Source organism: Balaenoptera acutorostrata, chromosome 19, assembly GCF_949987535.1.
Source record: "Balaenoptera acutorostrata chromosome 19, mBalAcu1.1, whole genome shotgun sequence".
Classification (NCBI taxonomy): Eukaryota; Metazoa; Chordata; class Mammalia; order Artiodactyla; family Balaenopteridae; genus Balaenoptera; species Balaenoptera acutorostrata.
Window position 1 is genome coordinate 48247227 of NC_080082.1, and position 16019 is coordinate 48263245.

Genomic DNA, 16019 nt, shown 5'->3' on the forward strand with positions numbered 1-16019 from the left:
AAGGATGAGAGAACCCTAGAATGGTGTGCAGAATTCTCGAAGCCCGCTGCAGGGGTGAGGGCGGTTCTGTGGGACCGTGGAAGAGGTGGGCAGGCAGAGGAAGGCCAGGTGTTCTGCCACTGGCAGGGACTGGGCCCAGGTGGCCCTGGATGGCTGTACAGCCTCAGAGTGGAGTTCGGCCAGTGGGCTTCCACTTAGGGGAGACAAATGGACTCAGCAGACGTGGAAGGAGCCAGAAAGCTCACCTTTGCCATGGTGCTGCCTTAGGCGGCAGTGTCTCTCAAACAGATGCTGGCTTTGCTAGCCTGTCCCGCACGAGAAGGAAATCACAGACAAGGAATCTGCGAGTCTCATGTTGTCGATAACTGTACCTTAAGCGCTGCGTAATTCTGCCCCCCTTCGGAAATCCAGCTTTGAGGCAGTAACCGTACCAAAAAGGCTTCCTACTCTACGGCCCCCTTCACGTGGGCAGAGGCCCAGCCCCACCTATGCCCAGACTCCCGGGTCTCTGCAGGGCCAGTTTCCAGGTCTAACCCTGCAGTGCTCACCTGCAAAGGGACAAAGAATAGAGAGGGAGCCGGGCACAAAGGTCCATTTTAGGAAATCTTTTATTGCAAATTCCATTCTGTGTATTGATTTTGAGAGAAAACACGAGGAAGGCCTCTTTCCTGAGCAGCATACAAATGATGGCAAGATACACATTTAGTTGCTAGTGAAGAACAGGATTATTCAAAATAACGGGATAATTGAAAATTAGCATTTTAAAAGCCGCTGTCATTCAAGCAAAGTAAAAACAGATTAAGGGTGTGATCCCACAGAAGGTTAATAAAAAAGTTTCTCCCTGGGAAACAGCATATTTGGTGTGATCAAACGCCGATGCCGCATGTGATTTCTGAGCACCGCTGGGGGCCAACCGTCAGGCCGCCGTCCATGAAGTGAGCTTGCCCGTGGCTCTACTTTGGGCCAGAGAAGGGAGCGAAGGCCTTGTCACGGCCTGCCATGCATTCTTCAACCTCTTCCACTGTGCGGGGCACACAGGTCAGCAGCTCCATGCCACTGTCAGTCACCACGACGTCCTCCTCGATCCGGACCTGGTCAGACCGACGGACGCTCGTTATTTCTGAGCTGGCCTCACACGCTAAGTTTGAGGGTCGGGCCCGACGGCTCCAGGCTGAGCCCCGCCGAATGGGAAGAGCCCTTTCTGAGGAGTGGTCAGTACTGCCGGGGGCGGGGGGCTGGCCTCAAGGCCTCTGTGGGCAGCTGCTGGGAAGAAGGCGCCTCCCATAGGGACCTGCTCGTGCCACCTGCCCACCCTGGCCTTGCCCCTTGCCCGGTGGCCGGGAGCCCCTGGAGTGGGCAGGGGTTTTGTAGGAATCTGAGTCGCTTGTGTTGAGGGCTGAGGCTCCTGTCTGGTGACAGACCATGAGAAAGGGCGGGCCAGGTCCCTCTCAAGTGAGGAAGTCAAGACTGTGCCTCCTGTCCTGGAGGACAAAGAGGTGACACGCAGCAGTTGGAGGGGGGCCGTTCTGGGAGCAAGGACGCGGGGCCCACCAGCACTCACCCCGCCAAAACCACGGAAGCGTTGCAGGACCTCGGGGTTAAAGAAGCAGGCGCGGGCCGGGTCAGCCAGGGCCTCGTCCAGGAGGTGGTCAATGAAGTAGATGCCGGGCTCCACAGTGAGCACCATGCCCGGCTCCAGGTGCCGAGCGGTGCGCAGGTGCCGCAGGCCGGGCTCGTCCATCCGGTCCACGCCCTGGGGGAGAGGACAGTGAGGGGGCTCCAGGAGGGCGCAGCCCCAGCCCAGGGCCACCGCATCGGCGGGAGGAAGATGGAAACAGGTGAGCACGCAGGGCACCCGCCCCTGCCTGTGCAGGCGTCTACACGTGGGGCCTGACTCGGGCCCCGGGCCCCATGGGTTCCCCTGGAGCTGCAGGAGGCTGTGACCATGGGGGTCTCCAGCCCAGACTCAGCCTCGCTGTGCTGTCCACGGCACTCCAGATAAAACCCTCCGCTCTCTGCACGCTCCCCTAGATTTCTCACGTCCCTGCCCCTGCTTCTCCTCGGAACTGTGCCCCGTGGACGCCCGTGCGCACACACCCAGGGCAAGCTGCCCCTGCTGGCCCATGGGGCTGGCTGGGGGTCCGGCTGCCTCACCCAGGCCCTATCCCCACAAGGGGAACAGTAGAAGCCAAACTTGCGAAGCTTTTAAGAAGGCTTGCGGGGCCTCCCAGGCTGCGTGCTTTCTTCTAGGCAGCTCAAGTGGAAACCAGCCCCATAAGTGCTGGACCTGGTTCCCCCCACAAGCCAAGTCCCAGGTTTTCCACGTGGCCTTCCAGGAGGAGGAACAGGTGCTGTTGGCAGGACGGGCTGTCAGTACGAGCTCTGGCTCGTGTGTGCACAAACGCACACTCACCCCATGTGCATGGCCTGGGGGTGTGGCCCCCAAGAAGCGCACGTGGGCGGCTCCACACCATGCCCGTGTGCTGGACCCCCACTGAGCCATGGTGACCGGCTCTCAGCCCCGCAGGGGCACCAGCCCCCTCCCCTGCCAACACTCACATGGGCGGGGCCAACGGGGCCATGAGGGCAGGTGGTACCTAGGACACTTGCAGAAATTTCCCTGCCTTCCCCAGGTCCCAGAGGAACCCATCCATCCCTTGGCCAAGGCCTGTGAGTGAGTGGGGCAGCAAGCAAGCTTTCTGGTCGGGCTCTGAGCTTGCCCTGCCCCGCTCGCAGCTCTCCCCTGGAAGCCCAGATGTTGGAGATGGAGCTGTCATTTCTGACTGTTTGGGGGCCAAGAACATCAGACTTCAATTAGTGGTTCATGTAAGGTAACCAGAAACGGGCTGGCTCAGCCTCCATCCACGGCTGGGCACAGCAGGGAAGGCTGTGAGCGTGATTCCATGAGGGCGGGGACAGCGGGGCGTGTAGAAACTGGTACACGCAGCCGCCCTGACCTGGTGTGAGTCAGGCTGGGACGGAGGTGATGAGGGGACACCAAGGCCCTGTGACCCTTGATGGGTCATGCTCTTGGGCCCAGACGCCTGTCTGGTGTGGTACCCGACCCCAAAGCACTATGTGCCTGGAGGAGCTAGGCAGGAGGGCAGGGGACCTAGAAGGGCACAGTCTGGGATGACAGTCCCTGTGCTCAGGTGGGAGGTGCTGGTGGGGCGGGGCGGGGCCCTGTCTCCTGCCATCTGAAGCCCGTGCCTGCCCCTGGGCAGCCCCTCCCGTCCCTTCCCTTCATGCTACCCCCCAGGTGCTGTCCCCTTCTCTCTACTCCAAGGTTGTCAAAGCCAGGGGCCTGGCAGAGGCAGAGACTGACAAGGTCTCCCTGACCTCCTTGGTCACCGTGGGCCCCCGCTGCCCCAGAGCTGTGTGCCGAGGTTGGAGGGTTTGCTCCAACTTGTACAGACAGCCTTCCCTCCGGAAGATTTCAGGACCACGACTCAGACTGGGGGTGAGGGGAGAATGGAAGGGATCCCATGGGGCATAGGAGAATGTGCGTGCCCCAGCCCACTGACCATGACCCCCCGCCCCCCTTCAGAGCGCTAGCTCTCGGGAGTCTGCCCTACGGGGCCCACCAAGAATGGCCAGATCAGGGCTGGGAGAAGGATGGAGGCCGAGCTGAGTGGGGAGAAGACCCCAAGAAGGGGAGCAGCCGAGCGCCCAGCCCCTTGGGCCCGGGGACTTCAGCCTTGTTGGGGCTCAGGGGCCCCTGCCCATGCCGGGTCCACGCTGGCTTCTGCCTGGGCTCAGGGCTCGACGGGGCCTCAACTTTACTGGGCTCCGGGCAGAAGAGACCCAGATGTGTCTATAGGCCTGAAATAAAACAAATGACTTTTATAGGAAAAGCCATATTTTTTCCACAATGTTTATCTGTCAGAAGAATAGACTCTGAGCACAAAGGACTGCTTACTGGAAAAGATGAAAACAGTTTGCTGCCAATTTTCTCTGGTGGAAAAAAAGTGCTTTGGAGACTAATGAATAACGAACCTCAGTTAACAATGTCTGGAAGGCCCAGCTCTTGGCTCCCCGCGCACAATGTGATGGATAGAAATTAGGAAATTAAAACTGATTTTGTTTCTCCAAATTTAACTGTTTACACTTGAGGAAAAAATAATTGAATAATAATGCTTCTCTTGAGCAACTCTGCGCCCCCTCCCCCCCCAAAATATCGTTCTTAGAGCTTTCAAAATACCCTGCAGCTAAGAGGCCAAGCCCAGTCTTGGCTAACTGGCTGGTGGGCCCCAGGGCGTGCACCGATTGCATAATCCACCCCCTGCACTGCGGGCACCAGGCCAGACGGCAGGGCCGGGCTCACCCACACCCACGGCCCGGGAGGCTGCAGCCACCTGCCCCGCAAGGCTTCGGCAGGGCCTCCCGAAGCCACAAGCACCGTCTGGTTGGTCCTTTCAAGGGTCGGTCAGTAGGAGGGGGAGGGGAAAGCCTGGCCTGGAGACACCCACACAAGCCTTCCTCCCCTGCCAAGGGTACCTCCTAGAGACAAGGAGGCCAGCAGAGCGTGCTGGCCCAGGGGCCTGGGGGGCAGAGGTTGCACCAGGCAGGAAGCAGGAGTAGGACCTGTGAGGGGCGCTGGGCTCAGCTGGTCCCAGGAGGGACCGGGGCCACAGCCACCAGCGGTGGCGCCTCAGCACTCCTGTCTGAACGAAGCCAGAGGCATGAGGACATGACGGGTGCAGTGCCAGCCCCATCACCAAGACCCAGCTTTGCGGCTCCCGCTGCCCTGTGGGGACCCCGTGCACTGCACACGGACCGTCTACCACCTTTCAGGGCAGGCGCTGCCCCCAGCGCACAGCCCGGGGCTCTGTGCAGAGCACGCCCATCCCACACCAGGTCCTGTGGAGGCAGCCACCGGGGAGGCGTTGGGCACGGGGGGCATCAGGGCAGCGACCTGGGCCAGGACCAACCAATGGGTGAAGGGGGAGGAGGGGCAGCGGGCCTTGCCGGGACCCCATTCCTCCTCACCCTGCCTGTCCCACTACACCCCCGCCGTCTCCCAGAGCCCCAGCCCAGCCCAGGGAGGGCCAAGCCCAGCTACGGCTCACAGGCAGGCCACTCGGGCTGACGCGCCCACACTGACCTCGGGGTAGCCTCCCACGTCATGCACATCGATGCCCATGAAGTGGCCGAGCCCGTGAGGCATGAACACGGCTCCCAGGTGGGCCTGGACCATGGCGTCCACGCTGCCGGTCAGGACGCCGATGCGGGTCAGCTCCTCCAGATGGATGCGGTCGGCCAGGCGGTGCATGTCGGGCCACCAGACGCCTGTGGCTCAGAAGGAGGTTGCAATGAGCTGCGGAGTCTGGCAGCCTGGCCAGGGCTTCCCCGGGCAAGGTGTCAGGGGACACACGACGCCCTCGCACTGGCTGACGCCAGAGGGCCTGAGGTGAGGGGCAAGAGTGACGTGTCCCGGGCAGCCCTCCATGCAGGGCTTTCCCAGCACAGCTCTGGACTTGAGACCATTCTTCTCTCTCCACTGTGCCCTCAGGGGCAGGCTCCTGTCACCCACGGTCACCACGGGGGCCCAGCCCATGTCATGTCTGCTCCTGGGGCCAGGGGAGCCCAGTAAGGTCCTTGGCGTCAGGAGGAGAAAAGCGTTATGTCCCCAACAGCGGACGTGGGGCGGCCTCAGTGAGCCCCAGACTGAGGCTCAGGTCCAAACGTTGCCTCAGCGCCTCAGGCTGGGGGTAGGGGGCGTCCCTGCCCACCCCCGCATGGGACTGAGTCATCCCTGGAGGCTCTGTGGGGAGCAAAGGTTTCTGGGGTGAAAGTGCAGCTGGCACTACCTCATGGGCAAACTGGCAGGGGTCTGTGACCCTGCCTGCTACAAGCGCTAGGTGACCATCTCCTTGGCAGCCCAGATGTCCAAGCCCCAGGCTGCTAATCAAACTCATCTTTGCCCCATCCTTCTGGTACAAAGGTCACCGTGGAGAGTATCCCCAGTAACCAACTTTCGAGGAGGGCAGGCTGTGCAGAGCTCAGGGGCTCAGTCCTGCCTGGCGCCCAGGGAGGCCCTTAGGGGCTGGAGCCTAGGGCCCTCAGGGAGTCGCCTCAAAGAGCCTTGGCCGTCACTGGCGCACGGCTGCCTTGGCCACTGGGCTCCATGGAGTCCCCACCTTCAGCCTCACTCGAGGGCGCTGGGTGCTCAGCCTAAGCCCCAGACAAGGCCTTAGGCTGGCAAAACCCCCCGCCCCATCCTACGAGGGTGGAGTTGGGGGCAGGCCATGTGCCGGCCGAGGCTAGCAGCCCCAGGACACTCAGGGCCAGCTGGATAGGGTGGGACCGGCACCCAGAGAGGGTGGCCAGTGCCGGTCCCTGCAGCCCCCTCCATGTGGGGAGTAACCCTGGCTCCCAAGGGGCCTCCCAGCCATGCCCTGATGATCACGGGAGCACTGGGACCCCACACCCTGAGGGGCCTTGTTGGACCCTGCGCTGGTGAGGGTTAGGCCACCAGGGTCTGAACCTCTGTGGCTGGCAGAGGGCAGATGAGGGGCCCAAGGGGTAAAAGGAGATGAGAGCCCATCCTGGGACACATACCCTCCCCTCTCAGATGCTCTTGCTGGGCACCATGTGGGGGCCCCTTGCCTGCCAGAGACAGTGGGCCCACGGCTGGGGTCTCGGGCTGGCTGGAGGCCCAGGGCTGATCCAACGTCCCGGATCCCCAGGGTCCAGGCTCTGAGCAGGTGGTGCTGCGCCCTGGCCAGTTCACAGGAGAGTGGCCAGCCCCCGGCCCAAGCTGCAGGGAGGCCAAGGGTGGAGGAAGCCCAGTCCTGTCCCGAGGCTCAGCCCCCTTGGAATCCAGCCCCTGAGTCCAGCCCCGTTCTACCTGCCCGGGCCCACCACGTGGGGGTGGCATCCTGGGGTCTGGAGTCTGGCTGTAACCATGTCAGCGTGGGGGGCCAGGTTTGCACCCCTGAGGGTGGAGCCGGCACGGGGGGCTCTTCTCTGATGGTCTGGCACCCTGAAATGGAGACCTGGGTAACCGGGTCCCACCTTGGCTGCTCACCTGCCTTGTGACCTGGCCAAGCCTTCACCTCCGTGAGCCTCAGACGCCTCCTTTGTCAAACAGGGCCACAACGCTGGCCCCAGAAAGCTGGCTGTAGAGGCTCTGGCATCTACTGGGGGACCAGCTCACTAATCCCCCCAAAACTGTCATTAGCCACTTGTGGCCAGCCAGACCCTGGGTTGGACACTTGACAGTTCTCTGCGTTCCTGGGGCACAAGCCAAGCCTGCCCCAGCCTTGGCCGCCCCTCTTTTTCTAACACTGACCCACCCACCTCGACCTCCTTGGGTCAGGCCACCTGTGTTCCAGAAGCACACTGAGGTCTCTGCACGTCAGACCCTTTCCAGACCCGGCTGGCCTGTGACTCCTCATCCTCGAGGTCTCAGCGGAAACGTCAGCCCCTCCTGGGGTGACACCCCCCCCACCCCACCCCCGCTATCGTTCTCTCTCTGCTGTCCTGGCTACTTCTCTCCGTGCACCTTGTTCCTGTCCAGCACGTGTGCTTCCTTGCTTCTAGGGTCTCTCCACCAGAAGGGTGGCTGCCTCCCCCGGGCACACCAGGGCCCGGCGGAGCGGGTGCCGGTTCAGGGCTGAGTGTGTAGCACACTTTTTTCTAAGGTCTGCTCCCGCCTGGGGCTCTGGGCCTAAAAGAGCCCCCTAACAGCCCAGCGAGCTCGGCTCCTGTCACTCAGCCTGGCCCCTGGGACTGAGGAAGGGCCGATGCCCCAACCCCAGGGCAGCTCCATCTCTCTTGGGCAGGGCCTTTTCCGGTGGCCAAGAGAGAGGCCCGGGAAGCAGTCTGACTTCAAACCTGGCTAACTTCCACGGCGGGGCTGCGGTCTCGGCCCAGCCGCAGCAGAGGGTGGGAACCAGGTATAAATCAAGCTCCGTGCTGGCAGCTCGGCTCTCCTCCTGTCCTCGTGGCCCCTTGTGGGGGCCGGACGTGCAGGCCCCAGCGGTCCCCACGGCGCCTCTAGTCTTCCTTGCCTGCGTGCCCTTGGGGAAGGCCTTGCACACAGCTCTCTTGGCCGGGAGTGGGAGTTTCTGCCTGCGTGTGGTTAGGGTTGTGACAGTGATTAAACCTCCAGCAACTTGGCCCCAGCGTCTGGCCCGGATGGTGGTTACGACACCCACGGCCAGGGCAGGGGCCCCTGAAGTGTGTGGAGGTTACTGTCCTAGGGCTAGGCTGGAGGGGTGGGCACAGGCCAGAGGGCCTCCCTGCCCCCCTAACGCCCCAACGCCCGGGCTCCTCAGCCTCTGCAGCCCGCAGGCACCTCTGAGCCCACATGCCCGGCCAGGGGCATTGGCAGTCCCCCAAGCCTGCTCCTACTGGGGATGCCACGCCAGGGATCACACTGCAGAGACTGGGTGTCATCTGCCTGCCCACCCTCCCACCTCCAGCAAGCACCAAGTCTCGTCCCGTCTTCCCGAAACGTCTCCTGAACCCGGTGCCTCTGTGGGCCCTCACCTCTCCTGGACCCCTGCCTGGTTCCTCCCCAGTCCTCGCAATGCCTCACCCCCGCTGCATCCTGCACAAGGCCGGGACACCAGGACATCTCTTTAGAACATGGATCAGACCATGCCAGTCCCCTCCCACCCCCCGCTACCGAGGACAGAGCCCCGAGCTCCTCGGCCCGGCTTCCCACTCCAGCCTCACCCTCACCCACTCCTGAGTGCTGGTGCCCCCGTGCCTTCCACCTGCTGTTCCCTCAGCTGGGACCACCCGCCTCCAGGGCCCTCGCCTTCCCAGTCTCACTCCCGTTCCTCCTATGGGCCTTTGTGTTGAGGCTTTCTCCAGGAAGCCCTCCCTGACTGCCCCTTCCCGTGCTGCCAGAGCTAAGCACACGGGCACAGCCATGGCAGGTCGTGGCCTCTGAACGCTGAGAAGGCGGGGCCTATGCCCTGCTCCGAGGCTGGTAACCGTTTGGCCTGACCGGGAGCCCCTGCCTCCCTCGTGGCTCTCTTGCAGCCAGTGCAGTGACCTGACGGGCCCAGGATTCAGGTGTGCCCCCCACCCCGCTCCTCCGTGCACTCAGACCCCCGGGTGGCAGGGCGGCATCTGGGTGTGCGCCGCATCACCTGCCTTTTGGCTCAGAGGGACCAGAGTCCCAGTGCCCAGGCCCCACTGTGTATCCAGAGCAGCCCCAAGTCACTGGCTGGTCTTCTGTGCCCACCTGGCCCCCCTCCGACCACACCTTCCCCTGCTGGGCGCGGAGCCTGCTGGGCCTGCCGCCTGGGCCGGCTGCTTGGAGCCTCGGCAGCATCCATCACCGGCTTGAGGCCTCCTGCCCAGAGCGTGACAGCCCTGGGGGCTCGAAGGCCCTGAGCCGAGCTGGAAGGCAGCAGAGGGCCCCTTGAGCTACATCCTCACAGCCCCATCCAGACAAAGAGCTCACTTCATTTGAAGACAATGGCCCTCGGGGGACGATAGCGCGCCAGGCCCTGGGGGTGCAGGAGGGCAGGCCCCACGGGCTGCAGGGAACCGTCTGGCAGGCCGCACTGGCGCAGGGCTGAGGCCTTCCAGACCGCCCCACCACACGGCCCTGCCTGCTGCCAGGACCTCTGGGGACCCACTCACCCTGCAGAAGGACAGGGGCAGCACGCGCCCGGGCTGCAGGCGCCTCGATGCTGAGCTAAGCGTGGCTGCCTCACGTGGTCTCCGCGTGGTCCCTCCCCGCCCTCCCTGGCGGAGAGGCCAGGGAGGGCGGGGACCCACTCACTGCCCTTCGGCCAGCAAGGGAGCCTCTCAGGCCAGAGCGGGGACACAGGGCCCTCACCCAACACAGCCCTCCCTGTCCTGGCTTCTGCCAGAGGGCGCTCACGATCTGGATGGCGCCCTCTCCCAGCACCTCTGTCTGCCAGAGCCCTGCGTTCTGCACCAGCTCTGAGGCGCGAGGCCCGAAGGGAGTCCTGCCGCTGCAGCCCCTGCCCCCGCCAGGGAGTGAGGCAGAGCAGGCAAAGGCGCCCTGACCCTGGGAGTCTGCAGAAGTGCCCCGCCCTGCACCTGCGGCCAGCTCAGACACCGGCTCTGGCCCCAGCCTTCCCCACAGTGTCTCCTCCCCTCATGCGGGCCGGGTCCCATCAGCAATCTCCTAGGTGCCCGCAGAGACAGGGGGGCGTGGCCGCTGCCCTGACACGGAAGCCTTGGAGAGCTTCGACTGCACCCGGCCAGAAGCCGGCACGTGGCCACCGCATCGCCTCCTGCGGGGCAGATGAGGGTGGCGTTCTCCCAGGTGCGGCAGCTGCCTGGCCTGCCCCTGCCACCTCGTGCGGCCCCCCTGAGTGAGCTCAGCCCTCCTTTCCTGGCTGTCTCTGAGTGGCAGTGAGGGACGCTCCCCCTCTGACCCCAGGCCTGCTTTCCTCAATCCCGGGGCAGTAGGCCAGGATCCGTGTACGCTCCAAGCACTGGTCCCTGCCTCTCCTCTGGGCATCTTGCTGTGACCCGGGCCGCCTTTATTTACTCTTCCCTGGAAGGCTCAGGAAGCAGTCACGCAGTCTCAGTGGGTGTTTGTCTTGGCCCAGGAGCCAAACCCACAAACCCGGGGCATTTCCGCTAGGATAGGGCACGGGGCTGACCTGGCCACGGCCTCTGAGCTGCCTGTGGGGAGGCGACCTGCCCCGACATGAGAGCAGCTCTGTGGGCAGGACCCCCATCCCACCCGCCCTGCGCCGCATGCGGCCCCCGGGGAACTGTGTGTCACAATCCTGAAGCACGGGGTGTGGGCCGGGGGAGCTCTGCAGGGGCTCTGCTTCATCCCCCCCCCCACCCCAACACAAGAGAACTTCGAGGCCCCACTGTGCGCCGGGAGAGGCCTGCCTCTGTCTGCCGGGACCAGCTCAGCTGAGCCCAGCCTGGCCGGGCCTGAAGCCTTATAACTGCCCCTGAAGTGACGTGGCCAGGCAGCCCCATGGTACCTCGGTGCCAGGACCACGCACCAGGCCCTTTTAGTGCAATGTGTGGCCCCGGGGACCTGCCCGTGGGCCCGGCCACCTTCTGGGCAGAGTTGGGGTTGCTTGATTGGCCGACTGAGCTGGCCGGGACACCAGCTGGGGAGGCGCCACCTAGGTCCTGCCCAGGCCGCAGCAGGTTTTCCTGTGGGTGGGTGGGGTCAGCCAGGCCTTGGCCGCCACCCCTGTCTCAGCACGAGGATGGGGCTAAGCCATGCCAGGGACATGAAGCCTGGAGCGCCAAGGTGAGCGAAGAGCCCCAGGGGAGACACTGTCCCTCCAAATCCCTACCTGCCCGACATCCCGCCAACCTTCCCCCACCACCACCGCCATATGCCTTGGCTCCCTCTGCCAGCCCCTTTGTCTCCAGCGTGGAGTGCGGTAGCAGCTCTCCATCCTTCTGTACCGCGGCCCAGCGCCAGGCTCGGGTCCACACAGGCCCACGCCACGCTCCCAGAGGGACCCGCCATGGGGCGTGGGTGCACAGGGGTCACGGGGCTCACCCAGAGGAGCGCCCACCTCGGGGGCCAGGCACCTCCACCCACTCTCACGGGCCCAAACCTTTTGCTACATCCAGAACGCTTATCACTTAAACGACCGATGTTCAAAGCTGAGCAGAACCGTCTATTCCTTCTTTCCCTGGGGTAAAGCGAGAGTGTCAAGGGAGGGGGAGGAGGAAATGTCCCTCGCTCGGGGTGACTGCCCCACACAGGCCGGGTTTTACAGGAAACAGGTCACACATTCTGAGGTTTAAAGGTCAAAAAGTACAAAAAGGCTCCTGGTGAACACTCTCCCTTCTCCCCACGCCCCACCCTGTCTGTCTGGTTCCCTTCCTGCACCTCTTCTGTGGATTTCCAAGCACATGTGGACCCACGTTCTCGCCGTCCTCTGTTTTTCACAAAAGGGGGTCCCCTGGCCACCTCCTCCTGCACTTCTGTGTCTTCATGCAATGGCCTGTCCTGGAGGTGTCCATATTAATTCCTACCTAGAGGGAGCTGCTGCTGTTTAAACACAGTTACAGCACAAGATGCTGTTTTCTTCCCCAGCCGCTAAACCAGGCAAGTCTCGTTGACACTGTCACCCGGCAGGAGCTTAGCTTTGAGGTTTCCTTCCTTGTCTCCTTTCTGGGGTGTATCTGAGTTCCTCATCCTTGGACTCATCTGGTCATCAAGCTCTGCTCCCTCTGGACACAGGGTGCGGGCCCATCACCCCTCCAGGGCTCCCTGGCCTCTGGTGGGCCCCAGTGCTGGATGGGGGCATCCACAAAGCCCTGCTGACAATTTGCCTCCCCTGAAGGGGGCAGCTGCAGAGGACCCCTCACGATCAGCACCTGGCCCGCAATAACCAGCCACGGGGCCGCGGAGGCCAAGAACCAAGCCATCAGATTCTGGGCCCGAAAGGGGCCACACACTGGGGCCTTACAGGCTGGGGGCTCAGGATCTTTTCCTCTTTGTAAAAAAAAAAGCTCCATGGAGGGATACAAATCTGACTGCCACAGTCCCCGATTTCAGCATGAACTCAGAGCCCAGTCTTCAAGGCCCGTCACGCCAGGTGCTCAGATGGCCCCGCAGCCTCCTCTCACCATTCCCCAAATACCGGAGAGACATTCGGCTCCCGCCAACCCAGCCCCGAACGAGTCTGCTCCATGCGCCACCAGAGGCCAGTGTCCAAGCTGCCAAGCCCTCTCTGGAACAGACTCTGCTTTGAGACAGGGCAGAGGACACGCTGACATCCCAGCGGCCAGTGTGGAACGGAAGATGTGCAGGTGGAGGTCGGATGGGATGTGGGGTGACCTTGGGCTGAGCTCCCCGATCCCCAGCTCTGTCCCTGCTTGGTGGTCAGACCCCTTTCCCAGGAAAGGGACGCCAGGGACCCGCTAGCATCTGGAGCCTTGCTGGCTGAGCATGAGAGGGGGCGACGGATTCAGGTCGCAGAGTGCGGGACCTGCTCCTCCGAGGTGCCCTGCCACCTGGCCATCTGCATCCCCACAGGTGGTCCTCCCCGCAGGCCCCGCCCCTGCCCTCACCTGGCTTCATGGTGCTCATGACAGCCCGGGAGCTCCGCAGCACCGCCTCATAGATGGCCTTCTGGTCCAGGGTGAACTTGCCGTTGGCGGGAAAGGAGCACGTGATGTCCGAAGCGAAGCAGTAATACTCACCGCCCATGTCGAACACGCTGCAGGGAGAGTGGGGCATGAGGCCAGGGGTACACTCAGGGGCACCCGTCCCCTCCAACCACACTTCCCTCCCGCCCGGTGCTCAAGGCCGCTGAGCCCGAGCCTTCTTGCAACGTGGCCGGTGCAGGCAGCAGCTTGGGGCCCTCCGACCCTGCTGTCTCCTCACGGTACACGAGCGGCCAAGGAACCATGGGGCGTCCCAGGAGACCTCCGACTCCAGAGCAGGAAGGTTGGGGGGAGTGGGGCTGCCCACACACCTCCCCTCCACGGCCTCCGCTGGCCAGGCCTCTGGATGCCCAGCTGTGGGGAGGGGGAGGGGCGGAGATGTCCTCAGGCCCCCGCCTGCCACCTGGCCTCCACAAGGGCATTCTGACAGACCCTCCCGGGGCCACCCGGCACCCAGCATGGGGCACAGCTGCAGCCCACGAGGCAATGCTCATGGGAGCTGGACGGGTCCTTGGGACAGATGCACCCGCCTGACAGAAGACGTGGGCTGAGCCGCAGTGCCTGCTTCTTGCAGGCCCCAGTGTCCCAGTGAAAACCCAGCCGACAGCTCTGCTCCAGCTCTGGGGTCCCCTTGGCCAGGGAAGCGCGGCCCTCTCCCCACTGGGGTGGGACAGTGTGCTCTGCCTGGGCCCGGCGGGCCAAGTCCCCGACTCGGGGGCCATCTGGTCCCCAGCATCTCCAGGTGACAGGGTGGAGACCAGGAGGCACAGAAGGCGGGAGTAGAGAGGGGGAGGAAAGAAGAAGCCGGAGCTGGGAGCACGAGCCAGCAGAGGCAGGACGGTGCTGGGACAGGCAGGCAGGCTGCTGAGTCAGGAGGACGGGCCAGCTGAGCCTGCCCTCTGGACACCCCGTGACAGGGCCCCGGTGCAGCAGGGCTGGGAGGGAGTGGAGCGAGCCTCGCTCCCACACCCTTGCTGCCTGACCACGCGCTCACACCCTTTACTGGTCAAGGGCGGGTAAGAATCCTGCCCCACGCATCCTCCACGGTGAGATAAGACAAAATAAGTGAGGGGCTGCTGGGTCCAAGCCTGGCTCCCACGGGGTCACCCACGCTGACAGGGGTGGGGTGCCCAGACTGAGCGGCTTCCACATCCTGTCCCACCCCAGCAGGCTGCTCAACTGCAGGCACAGAGCAGGGACCCACCAGCCCCCTGACCCCATCACGGGGTCAGGGCCAAGTCAGCATGCTGACAGTGACAAAACCGACAGAAGGACATCAGTCCAGCCTCAGGCCCGGACCCCTGCTGTGTCTTCAGGACCAGGGGACCACAGCGCCAGGTGGGGTGGAGGCGGTGAGGGCTGTCCTCTCTGTGCCTGGCTCTGCCCCTTGGGGGGCAGTCTGTAGCCGCACAAATCCTGGCAAATCTGAGCCCGGGGGCAGAGCCACACCTTCCATGACAAGGGCTTCTCACCCAAACCCAAATTCTAATGGTAAACATGACGGCTCAACCAACATTCCAGAAGCTGCCTGTGTGCCTGACTCTGGGGACCCCTACCCCCAGCAACTGGCCCTACAAGTGGAGCAAGGAGTTGGGCCACGCGGCCTGACAGCAGCACCGGGGACACCACAGAAACAGATTTTCAAAGGAAAAACGCGAATGCTCGGGATCTGCAGACGCCCTGCTGGAATCCAAAGTCCCCAGTCGGGCACTTTTTAATCTCTTGTCTTTTTCTGATTGCAAAACACCATAAACAGTGTCAATAGTGCAAAAACCATCAGATAACAACTCAGGTGATTCTCAGGGGGCGGGGGAAGAGCCCCACTGGCATGGCAGGGGAGACTTCGGTTTGGGTCAAAGTCACAGACTCTGGGGGACCCTGCCTGGGGCGGGCCAACGGAAGGGGGACTTGGGCCTCACTTGAGGGGACCCGCCCAGGACCGGTGTGGGAACCGAGGACCAAATGTCGAGAAGCCCTGAGCAGACATGCCCAGGCATCTGCTCTCCAGGATGCTCCAGATGCACCAGGGTGTTAGGGCTGACGGCTGTCTGCAGCCTTACTCCTGCCCAGGGCACATCCCCGCTCAACTCCCGCCCCGCTCCCAGCTGGCCAGGAGGGTGGGGCATATCTTAGCCCTAAACTTCAGGGAAACTGAGGCTCTGAACACTGGTGCAGCAAAGTCCCAAGTCGGTGGTCAGCAGTTCAGAGCCCAGGGATGGGCTCTCCTGTCCTGGCTCTGGCCCTCAGCCTTCGGGGCCTCAGTTTTCCCACTGTTAAAACGCGGACGCCACCACTGCTGCACGTTCACGTCCGCCAGGGCCAGCATGCGGACAGGCCTGGGGAGTGGAACTGCATGGGGCCGCGGCCTAGCTTCACCCGCGGAGCAGAGCATTCTCATTTGGGCTCCTCAGAGGCAACAAAGGAAAATCACCTGTGGTTTGTTGATTCAGAATGCCCAGGAATGACCTGAGCAGACAGGATAGAGCCAGGGGCGTGGGGACATGGATTCCTGGGGGCCAGCACATCTGAGGGCAACCTGTAGCAGCACCCCTGGCAGAAATTTCTATCAGACGGTGCAGATCTCAAAGAAAAACAGAAATTTAACTATTTAAAAAGCCAGGAAGCCCACAAGAGCAGGCCAAACGCTGGGAGTCATCCAGAGCAGCGAAAACAGGACTCTTCCCCAGGACAGACAAGACTCCTGACCAAGTTCTCAAAAACAAAAATGTGGGAATGTGGGTGCTTGGAGTTCCTCAGCCAGTCTGGCTTTATTGTTCAGGTTCTAGAAAACTTCAGCTGTATTTTTTGTTTTAAAATCATCCACTTTCTGGAGAAGGAAGTGTACACCCAGCTGGCCAGCTCCATCCTGCCCAGCGACGCTCAGGCACAGGGCTGACGTCTATTTTTGTGCTCTCAGTTCC

The 16019-nt window shown here is 62.9% G+C and overlaps 1 protein-coding gene across 1 annotated transcript in view; it reads right to left on the reverse strand.

The window, feature by feature from the left end:
- Positions 1-590: 590 nt before the first annotated feature.
- Positions 591-16019, reverse strand: part of PEPD (peptidase D) — a 114337-nt gene continuing 98908 nt past the window's right edge. Inside the window, exons 12-15 of the mRNA XM_057534730.1 lie at positions 13003-13151; positions 5105-5289; positions 1562-1753; positions 591-1091 (exon numbers count right to left, since the gene is read on the reverse strand). Coding sequence (XP_057390713.1) covers positions 954-1091; positions 1562-1753; positions 5105-5289; positions 13003-13151 — 664 coding nt within the window. The 3' untranslated portion in view covers positions 591-953. The remainder of the gene's footprint in view (positions 1092-1561; positions 1754-5104; positions 5290-13002; positions 13152-16019) is intronic.